This window comes from Phyllobates terribilis, unplaced genomic scaffold (assembly GCF_046119375.1).
Source record: "Phyllobates terribilis strain yellow unplaced genomic scaffold, ASM4611937v1 Scaffold_8__6_contigs__length_399053987, whole genome shotgun sequence".
NCBI classification, from domain to species: domain Eukaryota; kingdom Metazoa; phylum Chordata; class Amphibia; order Anura; family Dendrobatidae; genus Phyllobates; species Phyllobates terribilis.
Window position 1 is genome coordinate 135,912,689 of NW_027362768.1, and position 19,913 is coordinate 135,932,601.

Below are 19,913 nucleotides of genomic sequence, written 5' to 3' on the forward strand. Positions count from 1 at the left end.
CATATACTTTGGTGGCTACTTCCCGACGCTACATCACTCGCATGGAGGACTACTACCCAAACATCTTTAGAAAATGAGTATATGGAATTCTGATGTGTCTCCTGTGCTTCGTACAGGACACTTGAATTCTGTCTGAACGATGCGTACGAAACTTTGATAAAAAAAAAAAGAAAGAAAACATTTCTAAACTTCAGCTCTGAAAAGAACCCGAGCCATTTCATAATATTAAAAACAGCTAAGTGGTGTTTAATAAAAGTTTAAAATGCAATATCATTCGAAGTGAAAGACATCAAACAACATTTAATTATGGAAATTAAAAACCCAGGCTATTGAGCAACATATCACAAAGCCAAGAAGGAAATGCTAGATCTCCCCTTTAATCATTACCGTTACTCTCACATTTCTGTAATACCCAAAAGGCCTTTGCTGCTGAATTATTATACAAATTACCCAACATGCCATCCTTTTAATGAAACCGTCACAAGTCTCGCCTTTCATCTCTGCCAGTCTCAGGTTCTCACAGTAAAAGCCAAGTTAATCTAAGCAATCCAGGACTGGACAAAGCAATTTATGTTCTAGTAGTCAATGCCAGGCCAATACCATTCATTGCGAATTTAATAAATGATGATAGCGGTCGTATTGGCACCATGGTGCGTTCCGCTGCATTAACTATACATAGCAGTCTAGTTCTTATGACGGTATAATAGATAAAATGGGATTTTTTCTTTTTTCATCCTCTTCTATTATTTAGATCCTTGCAGTTTGCTGGAAGTTCACTATATTTGATCCACATGTACTTTTATTTCCCCATCTATTTAAAGACACCTTGGAGCAAACGCCGCAACCAACAGCTCCGATGAAGTTCTCCTTGCCCCATGTCACTGTGTGTTTTGGCGCCCGGGGGCAATTGATAAGGGTTTGTCCTAATTTTCCAGATGAGGGTCAACCAGCACTTGTGGAGATTCACAGCACCGAGGTAACGAAAATAACATCCGAGAATACAAATCAATAGGTTGTGAATGCTGCCTTGTTATAAGGACGTTTATTGGTCTTGGTGCTGAATCCTATATACACAGCTGTATACATTAAGCGTCATTTATGTACTTAGATTACTCTGAGCTACTGTCAACGGGATTTAAAGGGGTAATTCTGGGGACACTTTTTTTTAAATTAAATGTTAGAGATTATTAAAACAATGATCTTTGCAATTTACATGTATTAAAAAATGTGCAGTATTTTGGCATTTTTGTCTCTTTACCAGAGAAGTTTTGTACTTTCTTCAGTCCCAACACAGAAGGAAACATCTTGTATGGCATGTGTCCCTCCTCCTTAGGTCTCCACCCCCTGGTCAGAAGTGTTTAGTCCTCCCCCGCATTCTTCTTGTCGCCCCTGTGCTCACATGACTGCCTTCGCGCTTTGACCAGTCATTATATCATTATAATTTTTGACATGTTCCATGAAATAACAGTTCCAGCTCATCTTTTCTTGTTATTTTTTGTTGATTCTTTGTAGTGCCGCTCCTCTGTTATTCCTCCTGGAAAAGTATGAACACATTGACAATTGATCATTACTAGTGATGAGCTAGCATGCTCGCCACTGCTCGGTACTCGCCCGAGCATCTCAGTACTCGAGATGCTCGGAGCTCGCCGAGTACTTTCAGGATGCTCGGGCGGGAGCTCGGGTCCCCGTCCTGCATGCTATTTAGAGCACCAATCATGCAGGGATTGTCTGCCACTCACTGTAATGTCACAGCCATGGTGGTTGTGGCATTACTGTGATTGCCCAAATCGATGGGAACAGTGCTCACAGTGAAACATGAAAAGCCGGCAATTCATCAGCGGCATACACCGGTACCCGACAATATAGAACAGAAAGAATAGAGCATCACACATAGATTAGATAGATAGAAACATGTCAGTCACATATATAATAAGTACAGTGACAGTGTTGATTACTGTACTTGTTATTTAGTGTTAAAATAAAGGATTTATTTAAAAAAAAAAAAAATAGTGTTTTCATGCACCCGTCTCTTTAAAAAAGCCCGTCGGTAATTCATCAGCTTCATACATCGGTACCCGACAATTTGGAACAGAAAGAATAGAGCATCACACATAGATTAGATAGATAGAAACATGTCAGTCACATATATAATAAGTACAGTGACAGTGTTGGTTACTGTACTTGTCATTTAGTGTTAAAATAAAGGATTTATTAAAAAAAAAAATTGGCGTGGGGTTCCCCATAATTTTAGTCTCTAGCGGAGGTTAAGCAGACGGCTGGGGCAGATGTTTGAAGCCTGGGAAGGGGGTAATACCCACGGATCTTCCCAGGCTACTAATATCAGCCCCCAGCTGAATACCTAACCTTTACTAGCTATTAAAATGGGGGACCCAAAAAAAAATGACGTGGGGTCCCCCCTATTTTAATAGCTAGCAAAGGCTAGGCAGACAGCTGGGGGCTGATATTAATAGCCCAGGAAGGGTGCCATGAATATTGGCCCCCTCCCAGGCTAGAAACACCAGCCGTCAGCCACCCCAGAAATGGCGCATCCTTTGGATGCGCCAATTCTGGCACTTAGCCTCGCTCTTCCCACTGCCCTGTAGCGGTGGCAGTGGGGTAATAGGGTTGGGGTTGATGTCAGCTTATAATGCCAGCTGACATCAAGCCCAGGTTAGTAATGGAGAGGCGTCTATAAGACACCCCCATTACTAACCCCATAGTGAAAGTTAAAAAAACCCACAAACACCCAGAATAAAGTCCTTTAATTGAAATAAAGACACAATTCTTTAATGTTCTAAATGAAACTCAACTTACCGTCACGCCCATTCCAGCTGAAGCCAATGATCTCCTGCCATAAAAGTAAAATAATAAACCAACCTCATCCTTACCTTTCCATGGTTCCCAGGACGGCTTCCACTCTGCTACATTGACATGACAAGCTGGATCGGAGCAGAACGCTGCCATCCAGCTTGCCATATCGCAGACACTGAGAAGCTCCTCAGTGAAGCTCCTCAGTGTCTGGCTGTGACGGCATCCAGATGAGCCGAGTTCATGTCCAATGAACTCAGCTCACCTCATGCTCGTCACTGACAGCGTGGGACAATTCTCCTGCGCATGCGGTGCCGGCAAATGACGTCACGGCTTGAGCAGGAGAATTCTCCCACGCTGGGACGGCATTGAGATGGCAGGCTGGATGGTAGCAGAACACTGCCATCCAGCATGCCATTCTTCAGAGACACTGCGGAGCGCAGGCAATGTCTCTCAAGGATGACAAGCTGGATGGCAGCGTTCTTCTACCATCCAGCCTGCCATCTCAATGCCGTCCCAGCGTGGGAGAATTCTGCTTAAGCGGTGACGTCATTTGCCGGCACTGCATGCGCAGGAGAATTGTCCCACGCTGTCAGTGACATGCATGAGGTGAGCTGAGTTCATTGGACATGAACTCGGCTCATCTGGATGCCGTCACAGCCAGACACTGAGGAGCTTCACTGAGGAGCTTCTCAGTGTCTGCGGCATGGCAAGCTGGATGGCAGCATTCTGCTGCGATCCAGCTTGTCATGTTAATGTAGCAGAGCTGAAACCGTCCTGGGAACCATGGAAAGGTAAGGATGAGGTTGGTTTATTATTTTACTTTTATTGCAGGAGATCGTTGGCTTCAGCTGGAATGGGCGTGACGGTAAGTAGAGTTTAATTTAGAACATTATGGGGGATCCTTACTTTAGGGAAGATGCAAATATTCACATTTTAATTATGCAAATAGTATTCCAAGTCATTGGATATATTACGCAGGGTCATATTAAAGAGCCTATAAAAATTAACGTAGTCATAAAAGTGCCCCAATATTTATCATCACTACGGATCTTTATTGCTCTGTCTTACAGTACAGACCAAAAGTTTAGACACACCTTCTCATTTAAAGATTTTTCTGTATTTTCTTGACTTTGAAAATTGTACATTCACACTGAAGGCATCAAAACTATGAATTAACACATGTGGAATTATATACTTAACAAAAAAGTGTGAAACAACTGAAAGGGTGTGCAAAGCAGTCACCAAATCACAAGGTGGCTACTTTGAAGAACCTAGAATATAAGACATATTTCAGTTGTTTCACACTTTTTTGTTAAGTATATAATTCCACATGTGTTAATTTATAGTTTTGATGCCTTCAGTGTGAATGTACAATTTTCATAGTCATGAAAATACGGAAAAATCTTTAAATAAGAAGGTGTGTCCAAACTTTTGGTCTGTACTGTATATAGATGTCATGTTCAGATAAATTCTGTAATGGAAGAAGATGGCATCATCTCTTAACCGCCCATTAAACATATCTTGCCTGTACTTAACCCCTCAAAGTAAGAGCCTAAGGTCATATTTACATGTCATTATAAAGTCTGCCGATGCTCTTACTGCACATAATTACTGGTGATCTCCGGCAATATATAAATGTGGCTAAATGGGCATATTCGCCTTTGAGTACCATTTCCATTTACCAGTTTACATATAGGTATAATCTACATATAAAGTCGAACAGCATTGCAATACATTTCATCACTTCCCTTGAAAAAGCAGTAAGTGTGCGAAACGTGCTTCGGGGCGTTACTTGTGTTGCGGGATCGGGCACATTTACATTCCTGATGGGTAAGTTCGATAGCTCAAACCAGTGCTCTTATTTGGGAGGGCATTAGTTCATAACTCTTCTGCATAGACTTATATTATTTTAGGAGTTATATTGGTATATCCAACATTAAAGTCTATACTGAGCTGAGCCCTATTATGGGCTTTTTTTTTTTTTGTATGTGTACACCCTATGTTCCTTACTGGGTGGAGAGGTGGGGCTTTTTTCAAAAAAGACCCCCCTCCTATGATTACTAAGCTATATGCATGAGATTTCAACATCGAGGATGTATCCTGGTCCATGTGTGCCCACATTTTTTTGACTCATCTTTTCCTCTTGAATTTTTTAATCATTTGTGGTTTTGTAAAATGAATTTTTAAAAAAAATATTTTTCAATAAACAATGTTATTATAAATATTTGCAAGTGGTATTTGGATTTATTCCAAGTTTAGGTTGTATTTCATCACTTAAGTTGCACTACCTTTTTTCCACCATTCTTTAGCCCATTCTCTTCCAGAGCTGCATTCACAATTCTGCATGATCTGAACAGTCATTTTTCTGGTTGAGATAGAAATATATTGTAACCTGAAAGGAGAAACGATCACATTTCAGATGAATTTAGCGCAGTAAACCACTTAACTCTGAGCTTAGATCATAAGACAAATTGCAGTTGGACAAAATTGAGAAAAATAAAAATTAGTACCGTTCTCCATGTAGACACTCATCAATCCCACCAACAGTGTCCATGTCCAGCTAAGAAACTTGCATATTCTGAAATTGTTTAAATTTGGAATTTTTTTTTTCCATTACCGAAAAACATTTATTTGATAGGAATATCAAGAAACTCTCAGGACCCTTTTGTCATGTTCACACATTGCTGCTATTTGTGAAAAATGGTGCAGCAAAAAAATATAAAATGCAACTTGACCATAATGTGATGGCCACATTATAATTTTGAGAATTTTGGTGTCTAACGATTAGTTCCTGGAATTATAGTGACAAACATTCAGCTGCTTCTGTATCTGCCATTCATTATAATTAAGAGTAACCGCATTTGGCTATAGTAGCTACCTTATTGTTGGAAATGGGAGATGTTTCTCCATCTTTGGGGGTTTATGTTTGTCCCAGTTTACAGGTCAAACCTTCTACCCCATCAGTTTCCTTTCCCTACATATGTTTTATGTTTTATAAATCTATTATTTTTGGTTTAGGTTTGTGAATAAAGTTGTGTTCCAGTTATTATAAGTCATCGCCCATCCACAGGACAGGTGGTAACTACTAAATCCCGGAGGTCTGACCACTGAGACCTCAATGGTCACCTCAATAAGGGAAGTTCTCCTTTTTGGCTGTTGGTGTGGGGCGGAGAGGTCAGATAAATGACCATTTCTGATAACTGGAATACTCCTTTAACTTTACAGAATACATCTTTTGACTGTGACATATTTGCTTTGTCTCTAGATTCTGCTTTGTGATACTTTGGAACAAGAAGAGATGAGAGAATTTCCAGGTCCCGTGCAGAGGTGAATGATTGAAGTGAATGCATTGGTTTCAATGTATACTAAAAACAAACAATCAAATACAGACTAAGAATTGGAGGGATTGTTTGCTAAGGGTTATAATTATTCTTATGTTTCCATTACAAGAAGAAGATTCATTTCATAAACCCAAGTGATTAAAGTGAACCTGACAGCTGATATATACTGCCAGAACCCCAGGGGGAACATCATGAATCAGAATCCAGCTTGGTCATTCTAGCTGTGATATTTCAGACATAATATACATTTAAAAGCCATCTGGGCCCATTCCACTTGAGTGACTAGTCTAAGAGGCTGGAATTGGAGGCTTCTCTCCATCCCGCTGCCATTGAGTGTCTGTACAGACATGTAGGGAGAGATCCGTCCATCCAAGAGGGTGGGCCAGGTAGAAGCCACCAGTTACCGTCGTCTTGAACTAGTCATTCATACAGCATGGACCCCAGATGGATCTTAAATGTAGGTTTCCTACAATATTTCAGAACTGGACTTTAATTCATGTTGCTCGTGTTTCTGGCAGCATTTATCAGCTGTGAGGAAATCCATCTGGAAATGATCAGTTCCCTACAAAGAAAACACAGCATTACATATTATTCATTGAGGATCAACAACAAATTTATCTAAATCACAAACATGTTGTGTTCTCCAGATTGGTAAAAATCAGTTTTTAGCTTTCTCTACTTTGTCTACAGGTGGGTCCTAAATTAGAACCCCCGTCAATTAACCCTTATTAGGAGTCTGCCAACAGTTTTCCCTATGTGGGAGACTTGAAACACACAGTTTAAACATACCTTTGGGTCTGGTTTGATATCGGCATTGTGAAAGAGAAATAACAATCTGGCGCTTTCTGCTCCCTCAAGTGCCTTGAAGGCTCCATCCTCTCTACACTTGATTCTTGACTGTTGTGGTCTTCTGACTTGATGATTCCTGCTGTTACTTAAGAATACTGGAGAGGGTTGTGGACCACCGTCCGAGCACTGTAACAAAACATCTATTTCCCAGCGATGTTGGTAATTAAACCATATACATCGAGATCTTTTAACTATGTTCTAGATCTCCTATCTAACCCTGTGAACAGTTTTGCAAGACCAAATGTGAACCAAACATATTCCTTTAAATGGGCTGTTCTAACTAGACAAAATATTTTTAGAATTAAGAATTCCGTACTTCTTTTATAAAAACTGACCAGAGAGAAGGGATAATGGTAATATAAAGAAATACATTTTACCTTTCCAAACTCACAATGCTCCAGCGCTGTCGTCCCACGTTGGGCCTTGAAGTGACTTCATGGAGAAAGCATCACTTTTTGTCCCGGATTTTACCACGGGAGCAATGGTGATGAAACATTCGGGGTTCTGAGAATTACCGTAAGTATACAGTACAGACCAAAAGTTTGGACACACCTTCTCATTTAAAGATTTTTCTGTATTTTCATGACTTTGAAAATTGTACATTCACACTGAAGGCATCAAAACTATGAATTAACATGTGGAATTATATACTTAACAAAAAAGTGTGAAACAACTGAAAATATGTCTTATATTCTAGATTCTTCAAAGTAGCCACCTTTTGCTTTGATGACTGCTTTGCACACTCTTGGCATTCTCTTGATGAGCTTCAAGAGGTAGTCACCAGAAATGGTCTTCCAACAATCTTGAAGGAGTTCCCAGAGATGCTTAGCACTTGTTGGCCCTTTTGCCTTCACTCTGCGGTCCAGCTCACCCAAAACCATCTCGATTGGGTTCAGGTCTGGTGACTGTGGAGGCCAGGTCATCTGGCGTAGCACCCCATCACTCTCTTTTTTGGTCAAATAGCCCTTACACAGCCTGGAGGTGTGTTTGGGGTCATTGTCCTGTTGAAAAATAAATGATGGTCCAACTAAACGCAAACCGGATGGAATAGCATACCTCTGCAAGATGCTGTGGTAGCTATGCTGGTTCAGTATGCCTTCAATTTTGAATAAATCCCCAACAGTGTCACCAGCAAAGCACCCCCACACCATCACACCTCCTCCTCCATGCTTCACGGTGGGAACCAGGCATGTAGAGTCCATCCGTTCACCTTTTCTGCGTCACACAAAGACACGATGGTTGGAACCAAAGATCTCAAATTTGGACTCATCAGACCAAAGCACAGATTTCCACTGGTCTAATGTCCATTCCTTGTGTTCTTTAGCCCAAACAAGTCTTTTCTGCTTGTTGCCTGTCCTTAGCAGTGGTTTCCTAGCAGCTATTTTACCATGAAGGCCTGCTGCACAAAGTCTCCTCTTAACAGTTGTTGTAGAGATGTGTCTGCTGCTAGAACTCTGTGTGGAATTGACCTGGTCTCTAATCTGAGCTGCTGTTAACCTGCGATTTCTGAGGCCTGGTGACTTGGATAAGCTTATCCTCAGAAGCAGAGGTGACTCTTGGTCTTCCTTTCCTGGGGCGGTCCTCATGTGAGCCAGTTTCTTTGTAGCGCTTGATGGTTTTTGCAACTGCACTTAGGGACACATTCAAAGTTTGCCCAATTTTTCGGACTGACTGACCTTCATTTCTTAACCCTAGAACGCATGACCATAAAAATCTACTTTTTCACATACCTGGGGCCTTTTAGGCCCGTGTGCAAATAACATGGAATAACTCAAACAAAAATGACAAACAACTGTATACCTGAGGAATACCTAGAGTTTCAAAATTCTAACTAAAGTAATCTTGCAGAAAATAGAAAACAATTAACAGGGCGGGCCTGCGAGGCCCCAGGTATGCGTTCTAGGGTTAAAGTAATGATGGCCACTCGTTTTTCTTTACTTAGATGCTTTTTTCTTGCCATAATGCAAATTCTAACAGTCTGTTCGGTAGGACTATCAGCTGACTTCTGCACAACACAACTGATGGTCCCAACCCCATTTATAAGGCAAGAAATCCCACTTATTAAACCTGACAGGGCACTCCTGTGAATTGAAAACCATTTTCGGTGACTACCTCTTGAAGCTCATCAAGAGAATGCCAAGAGTGTGCAAAGCAAAAGGTGGCTACTTTGAAGAACCTAGAATATAAGACATATTTTCAGTTGTTTCACACTTTTTTGTTAAATATATAATTCCACATGTGTTAATTCATAGTTTTGATGCCTTCAGTGTGAATGTACAATTTTCAAAGTCATGAAAATACAGAAAAATCTTTAAATGAAAAGGTGTGTCCAAACTTTTGGTCTGTACTGTATGTTCTTTCTTTATTTTACTGTTATACCATCCCTGTGGCCACTTTTAAAAAATATGGAAAGCTCTTTTAACCCATCATAATTGGGTTAAGAAAAAAAGTGTTTAATTGGAAAATGTTATTTACCTGCAGATATAGGGTTAATCTGCAGATGTTAGCGTTACAATGCTGCCAGGCTGCTTTACTGAAAGTGCGGCTACCAGGAGAAAATCAGCTTATTTACTAACTAGAGCCACAAACTTTCAGTCATTGGGGCATGTGCTGAGCGACTGCAGTTATCGCTCACTATACTGTAAGCACGCCCCCTCACTGAGATTGACAGCCGCCTCTGCAGCACATTTGTGTGCTATGTGTTTAAGAGTGGCCAATTGTTACATTTGATTCCTTTTAACTAAACCTATCTATGCACCTTACAGCTAAAATTACATTAGAGGAAAAAGGGATCACGTTAATTCCTATGTTCTGCATGTGCTTGAGGTCTTGCAGATTTTATAATAATCAGATAGGAGTTACAATGCAGCTATGAAGCTAAAGGTATAATCATTAAATGATGTCAAACAGAGCAAAATTACAATGTGTAAAAAATAATTTTATAGATAACACATCTCATTAAAAATAAGCTAATGATAAGTAGAAGAAAGCTCACGGTTGAGTTTTTGATAGGTGCATATAAAAGAAAACCCATTCTAATGATTTTGGCTCTGGACCCTCCCCAGGACTCGATTTAGACGTTTGTGGACCTTGACAAGTGTACGGACTGTTACTCAAATTGCCAAAGACACCTTCAAGACTTTTTTCACCCCCTCTCCCTTGTTAGATAAGTGTCACAAACCTTCTGTTGGTTCCTCTTTTGTGAAGATCATGTGTACATTACTACCACCTATAGAGGTGGGGTGTCAGGCGGAGCGGGGACTTATTTTGCTTGGTCCTACAGTAGCCAAATGTCCATATACGTTTCCATATGGCCATAATACATAGATACATTTGTAATAGTATTGTCACGCAAGGTAAGGGAAGGCACAAGTGTACAATGATGGGAAAATGGGGAAGGAAGCACAACAACTAGGGAAAGGGGGAGTGGAGACCCCTAGGCCGATCTAATATCACCTTGCCTTCCCTATCGTCCCTATATAGGTTCTGCACCTATCGCCGAGCAGGAACCTAATCCCTGAATGTCCCTAGAGCTTGGCCCTAGATAGAGAGGGGACAGGGTGTGCACTAGTCAGGCCCCACTACAAACTAAAGATAACAAGGTAAACAAACAAAGGGGATACACTTAGCTTGAGCAGACACCAGAGAGATAATGCCAACTGTCCTCCAAGGGCACCAAAAAGAAACTAGCCGACTGCTAGTGCTCCAAGCAGGCACAGAAGTACATAGAACTATCACCGGCTACTCCCTGGAGAAACGGAGAGTTTTTAACTACCAAGCAAGGGTGTGTCAATCAGCAGCAGAAGGTGTAGATCGCTGCTAGGTCCTAAAAGAAGAACGATGTAACTATACTACAGAGATGAGAGGATCAAGAAGGCATCTGTAATGCCAAGTGCAGTGACCTTCTACAGCCAGATACAGAGCGACTGACTGTCAGATCTGACACACCCGTGACAAGTATACCCACAGGAAACACATTTGTACAAAAGGCTGGGAACATGTTTTTGTCAAGAAAAACCTATGATCCTCCATGCAGTATTGTAGAATAGTAATAGTTGTAAACTCCTACAACGTATATCAACAGAAGAAAAACAGCGTGCAATACAATTTATAAAATATTAGATTTTATTAAACAATTTACATGTCAAAATACAATTATATGTAAATAAGTTAAGAAGGACAACCTAATTTTAACCTGATACTGTGCATGAAAGATTAAATGTAGGTAGTCGCAGTGGACAATAATTGGTAATAATAAAGGCTCATAAGAATTCTGTGTACATAGATAGGATTTGAGTATATCGGAGGGATATAACCTCCAACCCAGTTCCACAATACTATGTCAACTCTATACATAATACCACATTTGTTAAGGTGCTTACCCATAATGTATCAATCAGTGTCGCACAGGGCTGGGCACGATACCCGACGCGCGTTTTGCAGTAGCTTTTTTCAAAAGGTAATGTACAATGAGCCTAGGGGTCGGTGTTATATACTGTGTCTAATTGGATTGCATTTGTCAATGCACATGCGTACTGTCACATACTCTGGAAATAGATCCTTCTGTTGCGGCACTCACCTAGCACACACGTCTTGGAGAAATCTCCAGATGACGTCAAGGACATGCGCACTTGGGTGTATTAAGGCCGTATTGAAGAGTTGGACCGGGAAATCGTAGGGTCCATTCATGGACTGGCGACCATCTTGGTGAAGTCAATTACGGGATCTCTGTACTCCAGATTACCACTTATTGTCCACAGCGACTATCTATATTATATCTTTCGTGCGCAGTAGCGGGTTAAAATTAGGTTACCCTTCTTAACTTATTTACGTACAATTGAATTTTGACATGTAAATTGTTTAATAAAATCAATTTTTTTATAAATTGTATTGCACTCAGTTTTTCTTCTGTTGATATAGATACATTTGTACAGTGGCGTAACTTGAAGCTCGTGGGCCCCAATTCAAAAGCTCCAATGGGGTCTCCAAATATTACTCCAATGTGGCCCCCATCTATTAAGTCTTTAATAGTAATGGTCTTTTCCTATGAGACAAAGGCACCTTTTGGGCCCCCTATGCTTTAGGGCCCTGGTGCGATTGCAATCCCTGCACTTATTATGGTTACGCCCCTGCATTTGTACCTTTTTATATCCATAAAGTAGATTATAAGGCCATGAAGAAGGTATGTACTGGAAGAAAGTGTGCAACATTTTTTAAGCGGCACGTACCCCTTAATAAATTTGGAACAGCTTTGGGCTATCCACGAGACAGAAAATGTAATAGTTTTCAGTTTACAATGTACACCCATTTTTTTTTTGTTTTTGAAAAGTGATAGAGCTGGAATAAACGGGCAAAAAGTAAAAAAAAAAAAATTACTCAAATACCCCTTAATCCTCTTTGATGCCAAATGCAATTTTTTGGAAGCTTTAGACTTACTTTCGCTCCTGGTGGGATTGCCCATTCACAACCAGAAATGCCCATTTGTGGGTTGGGTTTATGTGAAGCCTCCACCTCTTTTCAAGCCAGGGACACCAAAAATATTCCGGGACTGTTACTGAAAATATCAAGACATCACCAGAAATTCAAGACATGTCAAGTTGACTTGTACTCTATACATATACAAATTAGATCAGTCGTATGAATGAAAAAGTTAAGAAGAACCTTTTAAGTGAAACTATTTTTTCTTTCAATCTATTTATTAAATATATATTAAGGAAAAAAAGTGAATTTATGCTTAAATATGCATCAAGAAGAATTTTAATATTATGTTTAAATGTCACAAATAACTCGACGCTCATGAATTCTGCCGACGTTCCCTTTGCTCCGCTCCCGGTAGGCTCATTTTCCCAGAGACGTACATGTAAATGGAATCTTGCTTAGATACATAGCCCCTGTCAGTGTAGGCTAAGAAATAAGAGACTCTATGGGGAAATCCTGGATTGTCTCACTGTGTATGGTAACAGATATTAAATAATGATTTCTTAATATTAAATTTTATAGTTTTATTTCTTGCGGATTATTTTTTTTTATTCCGATCCCGGTAATGGTGTCAGAACGATATAAAATAGCTGTTCTTTACAACATAAATATTGCTGGTCCTCAAAAACTAAGTTATTCTAGTATGGTATATCAGAACTGAACCTTAAAGCTGTCCGGATATTACTCCGTTAACCCTTTCATTTTTTCGTCCCCTTTTTCCAAGAGCCATAACTTTTTTTTATTTTTCTGTCACCATAGCCGTATGAGGGCTTGTTTTTTTGCGGGATGAGTTGAATTTTTGAATGCCACCTTTCATTATACCACATAGTGTACTGGAAAAGGGGAAAAAATTCCAAGCGCGTTGAAATAGCAAAAAAAGTGCAATTCCACAGTTGTATTTTTGGGTATTTTATTTATCATGTTCACTATATGGTAAAACTGACCTGGCAATATGATTCTCCAGGTCAGTACGAGTACACAGATAACACACATACATAGTTTTTTTTTTAAATTTAGATGGCAAATTTTTTTGTGGAAATTTGTAAAATAAATATTTGATCGCCTGTGCTATACATAGCAGTGCTTCAGCACTGCTATGTATAGCAGAAATCACAATCTCTATGAATGCCAGCCACGGGCCGGCATTCACAGGTGGCTCATAATGACAGGCACGGGGGTCATCAGCAGACCTTCGGTGGTAATGATTACTCATCAGCACCACTCGATCATGTGATGGGGGCTGGATGAATGACGCGCTTCTGGCCAACGCTTGTTAAATTCCACTGTTAGTGATTGACTGCAGCATTTAACTGGTTAACAGCTGTGGGCAGAGCACCACTCCACCCGCAGCTGTTAGAGGCACTTGATGGCTGATTAAATCAGCCATCAAGTGCGAGGAAACACGCGGGCTCAGCATGGGAGCCCGCATCAAAGGCCGGGACACTACTTTTAACATACAAGTACATCAAAGGTAGTGAAGGGCTAAGGGAATCTGTCACCAGATTTCATGATACAACCTGCATACATTCTAAGAGGCTGGTGTACTTGCTTTGAAAATCTATGCCAGAATGACTGTAAAATCCGGACATTACACTCTTAAGAACTAGGCAAGGTTTTTTGGTCCCTCCCTTTCTTCCAAGAGCCATGAGTTTTTTTTAAATTATTTTTCTGCCATCATAAGTCGTATTGGGGCTTGTTTTTTGCAGGATGAGTTATGGTTGTGACTGACACCATTCTTTTTTACACATAATGGACTGAAAAATGTGAAAAATTTCCAGATGATAAAAAAACGCAATTCCGCAATTGGCTTTTGTTTTTATGGGATTCATTGTGCGGTAAAAACGCCATGGTAACGTGGTTCTTCAGATCAGTATGACTACAGCGATTTCAAACTAAGTTCTTTTTTTATTTTAATGGTTAAAGAAATTCATGAAAAAAATTGGTTTGTGTCACCATTTTCTGGGACCAATAACTTTTTAATTCTTTTGTCAATGGAGTCATGTGAAGGCATTAAACTACAGTTTTTATTGATACCGTTTTGGGATGCATATCATTTTTTGATAGCTTTATATTGCATTTTGTTGGGAGAAAAAGCGTGTGAATTTCATATAATGATTGCGTACAGCCACCGCTTATGTGTTAAAATGAGAAAAATTTTGAGTCAAGCTAAATAGTAAGAGATCTCATAAGTCCAAATATATTCAGTCTCTGCCTGTATTTATTCTTCACCTGATTTATGGCTGCAGCTTGTACTGAGTAACGTGAGGTCTCAGCGGGGAGGAGGAACACTGAGGAGCTATTAATAAAGTAGGCGGAAATTGGGTTTAAACTTTAAGAAATGTTTACAGAGCTATTCTGAAATAGATTTTCAGGGAAAGTGCACTAGCCTCATTAGGTCTAAGAGCTGTTTAATAATGTGCAGTTTTTATTGTGAAATCCACTTCAATTCTACGATGTTGTCAAAATGTATATGACAGGTGATCCTCTCCTGATGTCCTGCAATTAGCACATATTTATCAGACTAAGCAGTTTCTGATTATCAGTGAAACAATATAGTAATGTAAGTGTAGATCAGATGTAGTCACAGAGAATGAATTATGCAATATTCCTTAAGTTCAATGAAGTAATAAAAACGGCTTCTCCATGTGTTCTGTTCATTTCATACATTATATTATCATTAACATCATCTCCCTATAACAACTCTCTGCATGTCTCCGATACTCTGACCATAAAACATTTCTGACAATGAAATTCTGGCACGGAACCAGATCAGTTTTAACACTTATTCTGTAAATAATGAAAACATAAAATTAAAGACTAAACCAGAACAAATGGGCAAATATGCAAAATGAGATTGTAAATGTTCGCTAATTGCATTTATCTCAATAGCAACAAAACACTGACAGCCAAAATAGAATGAAAAGAGCAAAAAAAAAAGTCATAGTAATTGAGACATGACACTGGGAATACAATAAGCGATAAAACACGGATGATAAAACATAAAATAACGTTACACAAATTGAGAATATAGTAATTAATATGCACCTGTCACAAACGTACTCGCCCCTGTTTCAGCCCTGATTGTCTTTGTCAGTCATTGCTCCTTTCTACCTGGTAGCGGTGCTAATAGAAACACCGGTCAGCACAAACAAGGCCAAGCAAGAATGATTGAAACTTCAAAAGAACAACTTGCTAGTATGGCTGACCGTCCTATCAAAGGGACAGCAGACCAATCAAGGGACAGGCTTGGCCGCCAGTAAGATCTATATGCAGCCTATTTACATCCATATGTCTTGAGCTACCTATTGAATACTTTTTGCATACTTCCCTGTGTGCTTTAGAATTTCTACTCTGTGTTCAGACCCCGACTACCCTCACTAGTTTGACAGTCTGGATTCTTACCCTACTAACCCTAACTAAGATTTTGGATTCAATTTTGTCCTTGTCCTTGAACCTTTGGCTCTGATCTTGCTTGCTTGTTTTTTTCTTCCCTCAATCTCGCTCCACCAGCCAGCAACTGTTTCGAAGATGCAACTTAAGGGACCCTGTCCTTATATAGAGGTTTAAGTTTAAAAATCAACGAGCCCCTAAGCCCTGATAAGTGGAGTGGATTAATGTCAAGTCTGGCCATTGAAGCCCTCTTTGGGGTTGCTGTAACAATCCATCAAGTCAAAGAACAAAGGTTCCTTTCTGAAGCTGCTCGCTTGCTACACTAAAGGATATATCACTGTAGCGAGCGGCTGCTGCAGAGAGGAACATGGGGAGAGAATGTACCAGCCCACTCTGTATGAATGCCCATACTCTGTGTGCACATGGTGGACTCGGACATTGTTAGTGGCCATGCTCAGACACGTGGCTTGAGTCCAGGCAGTATTCGAATTGGGCAAGTGACCACTGTTAATCAGAAGAGGGGAAAATCGTCAAAATTAAAATTGAGGTGGCATAATGGTGCACTCAGCCCAAGTCCCCAGTAACTTTCTCAGGCATTGTGCCACTACAATGTAAGGTGCTAGTATGATTTTTATAGTGGCTAAGTCCACTATATCCCTGAACAGCTAGTTGTTATATGAATTGCACTAGTATGAATTCTCTTATTTGATCTATTGTGCTAACACATGTTATTCTATGAATAAGAACACACAGTTCGAAACGCGTCAGATAGCATGCTCTTTAGAGCATCTTTTTAACATGTACTCTTTCAATCATGTTTAAATAAATTTCTAGTTTTTAATTATTTCCCTGGATTTTGTGCTGGATAATCTCTCTTTCCTGCAGCTTATTCGGAGCAGTACGAGATCTCTGCAGGGAGGAGGAACACTGGGGAGCTGTCAATCAGGCTAGGAAAGCAGAGATTGAGTTTAAATGTTCATAAAGTATTATACAGCCATTCTGATATGGATTTTTAACAATAAGTGCACCTGCCTCATCAGTCATCAGCCTTTTTATTAATGTATACGCTTTGTATGGTGACAGATCGGCTTTAAAAAAATCTGTTTATTTTTAGTATAAAATTCAGCATTTTATTTCTAAACGTCTATGAGAGTCCTGTAATATTATATTCTTTTCTGTAAATTATTAAACAAAAGAAATAAAAAGTAAACCCTTATTCACCCAGTGCTTTGTGTCAGGAATCTTATAAAAATACTGGAGATGTACATTAAAAAGTAATGGTATACTATTCAGTGCAAGAATCAAACAGAAATCCAAAGCCCTGCAATAAAATATTTGGCATGAAATGCTTCTCTTTGTAAAGTTCTCTATAGTGTATAGTTAGTTGTCTTATGCTATTTTTAATCAAATGGGATAACTTTTTTTTTTCCATATAAATCCATTTAATCAACAGGCATGTAGGTACGCTCTGGACTAATATCTCTCCTCTTGGCATCCTGCAGGGAGGATTTACATAAAGTAGATGTAATGAACTATTGCCAGCAGAACGTGAGCCAGTGCCTGCGCTCACAGGGTGCAAGGAGCCGCGACAGCGCTTTGCTATGGCAGGTGCTGTTGCAGATGTGTCGGCAGAATGGGGTATGTGGAACACAATATTGCAAATCTGCCTCGCATTAGCAATGAACAAATGTCACTTTGCAACATCCATGGAGTGCTGTTTCAATATACATTTATAGTGCAGTCGATCATATATTATGTAAATATGGTTTTCCGTAATTAACATTATGCAGATTGCTTTTATGCATGCGGTTTTCAGCCAAGAGTCCTGGTTTGTAGTAATTAATTGCTTTGTTTGTATGATAGTGTTGTAGAGTCTGGGAGGATTTAACCAATCATTGCGCAGTTTTTAGTTAATATTTAAAGGATCTGGTGGCTCGTGGATTTCCAGCACCTGTCCTCAGGCGTTCTACTTTAAAACTTTAAAAACGTTATCTATTTAGGTTTGTGAATACATACAAAATGTAAAACTATGCAAAGGAAAGAAAGTCTGGGGTGTATTGCTTCTATTGAGAATGATTTCTTCAATTTTGAATATTTATGGATATTAAAGAAGATGTCCGGGACAAAAGAAAAAAATAAATGTTCCCCAGGGGTTTGTAGTTGTAAGAAATAAAAAAATTAGTGATACCTACCAGCACTCACCTGCGCTGACACAGGAAGAGGAAGCGTCACCGTTCCACTAGCAGCTGGACCGCAGCAGCCTGTGATTGGGTGCAGCGGTCAGGTGACTTGAGCATCATCAGATATTTTTCTACTGACGCTTCCTCTTCCTGTGTCAGTGCAGACTACGGAGCGGGCTGTGCTGGATCCTAGTGGGCGCTGGTAGGTGAGTATCAATTAGTTTGGTATTTTGTACAGCTCCAAGCCTACAGAGAACTTTTCTTTTTGCTCAGACAACCCCTGTAAAGCATTGAATGACTTCCATCTTCTTAGTTATTTTTTTTGCAATATTTATGCAATTACTTTAAGAATGACATTTTGCCCAGTTTGCTTTAGGTCCTAATATCTCTCTATGTAGACTTTAGATATATGGAAATATACTTAAAATTAATATTTGTCTTTTGTCTGAATCCTTATAGGTCCAAAATTCTCTGCAAATTTTTGTTTTTTAAATAACTATTTTTTTGCATATAAGGCTCCAAATCACCAGAATAACCATAAAGATAAAGCAGATCTGTTACCAGATTTCAAAATGCCAACTTCATAGAATATTAAAGACGTTGTCCACTACTTTATCATTGATGACCTTCCTTAGGATAGGTCATCAATGTCTGATGGGTCGGGGTTCGACACCCGGCACCAGTGCCGATCAGCTGTTCTTACTGTCGGCGGTTGCCACCGGCTGGAACTGCTCGATTGCGGAGCTACTCCGTCTTCTGATAGTGGCCACGGCTGGGTACTGCACATTAACCTCCTATTGATTTGAAAAGAAGGCGGATGTGCAGTACCCTGACACGGCCACTATCAGAAGACAGAGTAGCTACGCAGTTGAGCAGTTTCGGCCGGCGGACTCCTACACCGGGAATAGCTTATCCGTGAGGATGTCTGGAGTCCCATGTGCAGGGCATTGCAGTAGCTTAGGTATCTATGGTTATGACCACAAACAACTAACTAACTAACTAACTAACTGTCACTATATGAGCAGTCGTAACCATTGATACATAAGCTACCTCAATGCCCTGCACATGGGATAAGTGACGTAGCGAATCAGAAGAACTATACTACATTTTTAATTTGAGGTATTTGCTAATATTATTATTAAACCTACTACATATTGGCATAGGGTTTGGAGATAGGAATATCCCTTAAATCACTAATCCAACCTTTTTTTGGCAGCACTGGAGTGGTGCTATTAATCTAAGTTTTCGGCCCCCGGTCCTATACTTTCCAGCTGCCGTCTTCATCTGTTCCCAGTGCCGCTCCTGTCGGTCTCCAGCAGTGTGTGACCTTCCAGATCTCTCCAGTGTTTGCTGTGCGAGCTGGAAGTCACTTCTCAATGTAAGTCTATGAGGGTCAAAACGAGGTTCTCATAGACTTACATTCAGAGCTTGTGAAGTTGCGGTCGCAAGATGGTGGCATGGGACTGGAGTGGCACTGGAAAGAGCTGAAGACGGCGGCTGGTTAGTGTAATATTAGGATCAGGGAACTCAGTTTAGTAGTCCCACTCCAACGCTGACTTTAACAAAGTGATCATTGTGTTAGATTTCACAATACACACTACATAAGACTGGAGTACTTACTTTGAAAATCCCTGGCTGAATGGCTAAATGGCCCAAATTATAATGCTCATTAGTCTAGCTACAGAAGATGCTTATTTTAATGTATGGCAGGGAAAAATTCACAAAGGTTTATACAGTCATTCTGACATGGATTTTCCAAGTAAGTACGGTACATCAGCCTTATTAGCTCCAATTAATCTATTTAATATTCTATGCAGCTTTGTATTATGAAATCTTGAGACAATTTCTGGACTATTTACAGTAC

The 19,913-nt window shown here is 39.9% G+C and overlaps 1 protein-coding gene across 3 annotated transcripts in view; it reads left to right on the forward strand.

Annotated features, from left to right (window-relative positions):
• The window catches only part of SEC16B (SEC16 homolog B, endoplasmic reticulum export factor), a 191,264-nt gene that overhangs the window by 30,112 nt on the left and 141,239 nt on the right, over positions 1–19,913 (forward strand). For all 3 annotated transcript variants that reach the window (XM_073643359.1, XM_073643358.1, XM_073643357.1), the window contains 3 exons: positions 822–976; positions 6,077–6,138; positions 17,372–17,507. In XM_073643359.1, coding sequence (XP_073499460.1) covers positions 822–976; positions 6,077–6,138; positions 17,372–17,507 — 353 coding nt within the window. The remainder of the gene's footprint in view (positions 1–821; positions 977–6,076; positions 6,139–17,371; positions 17,508–19,913) is intronic.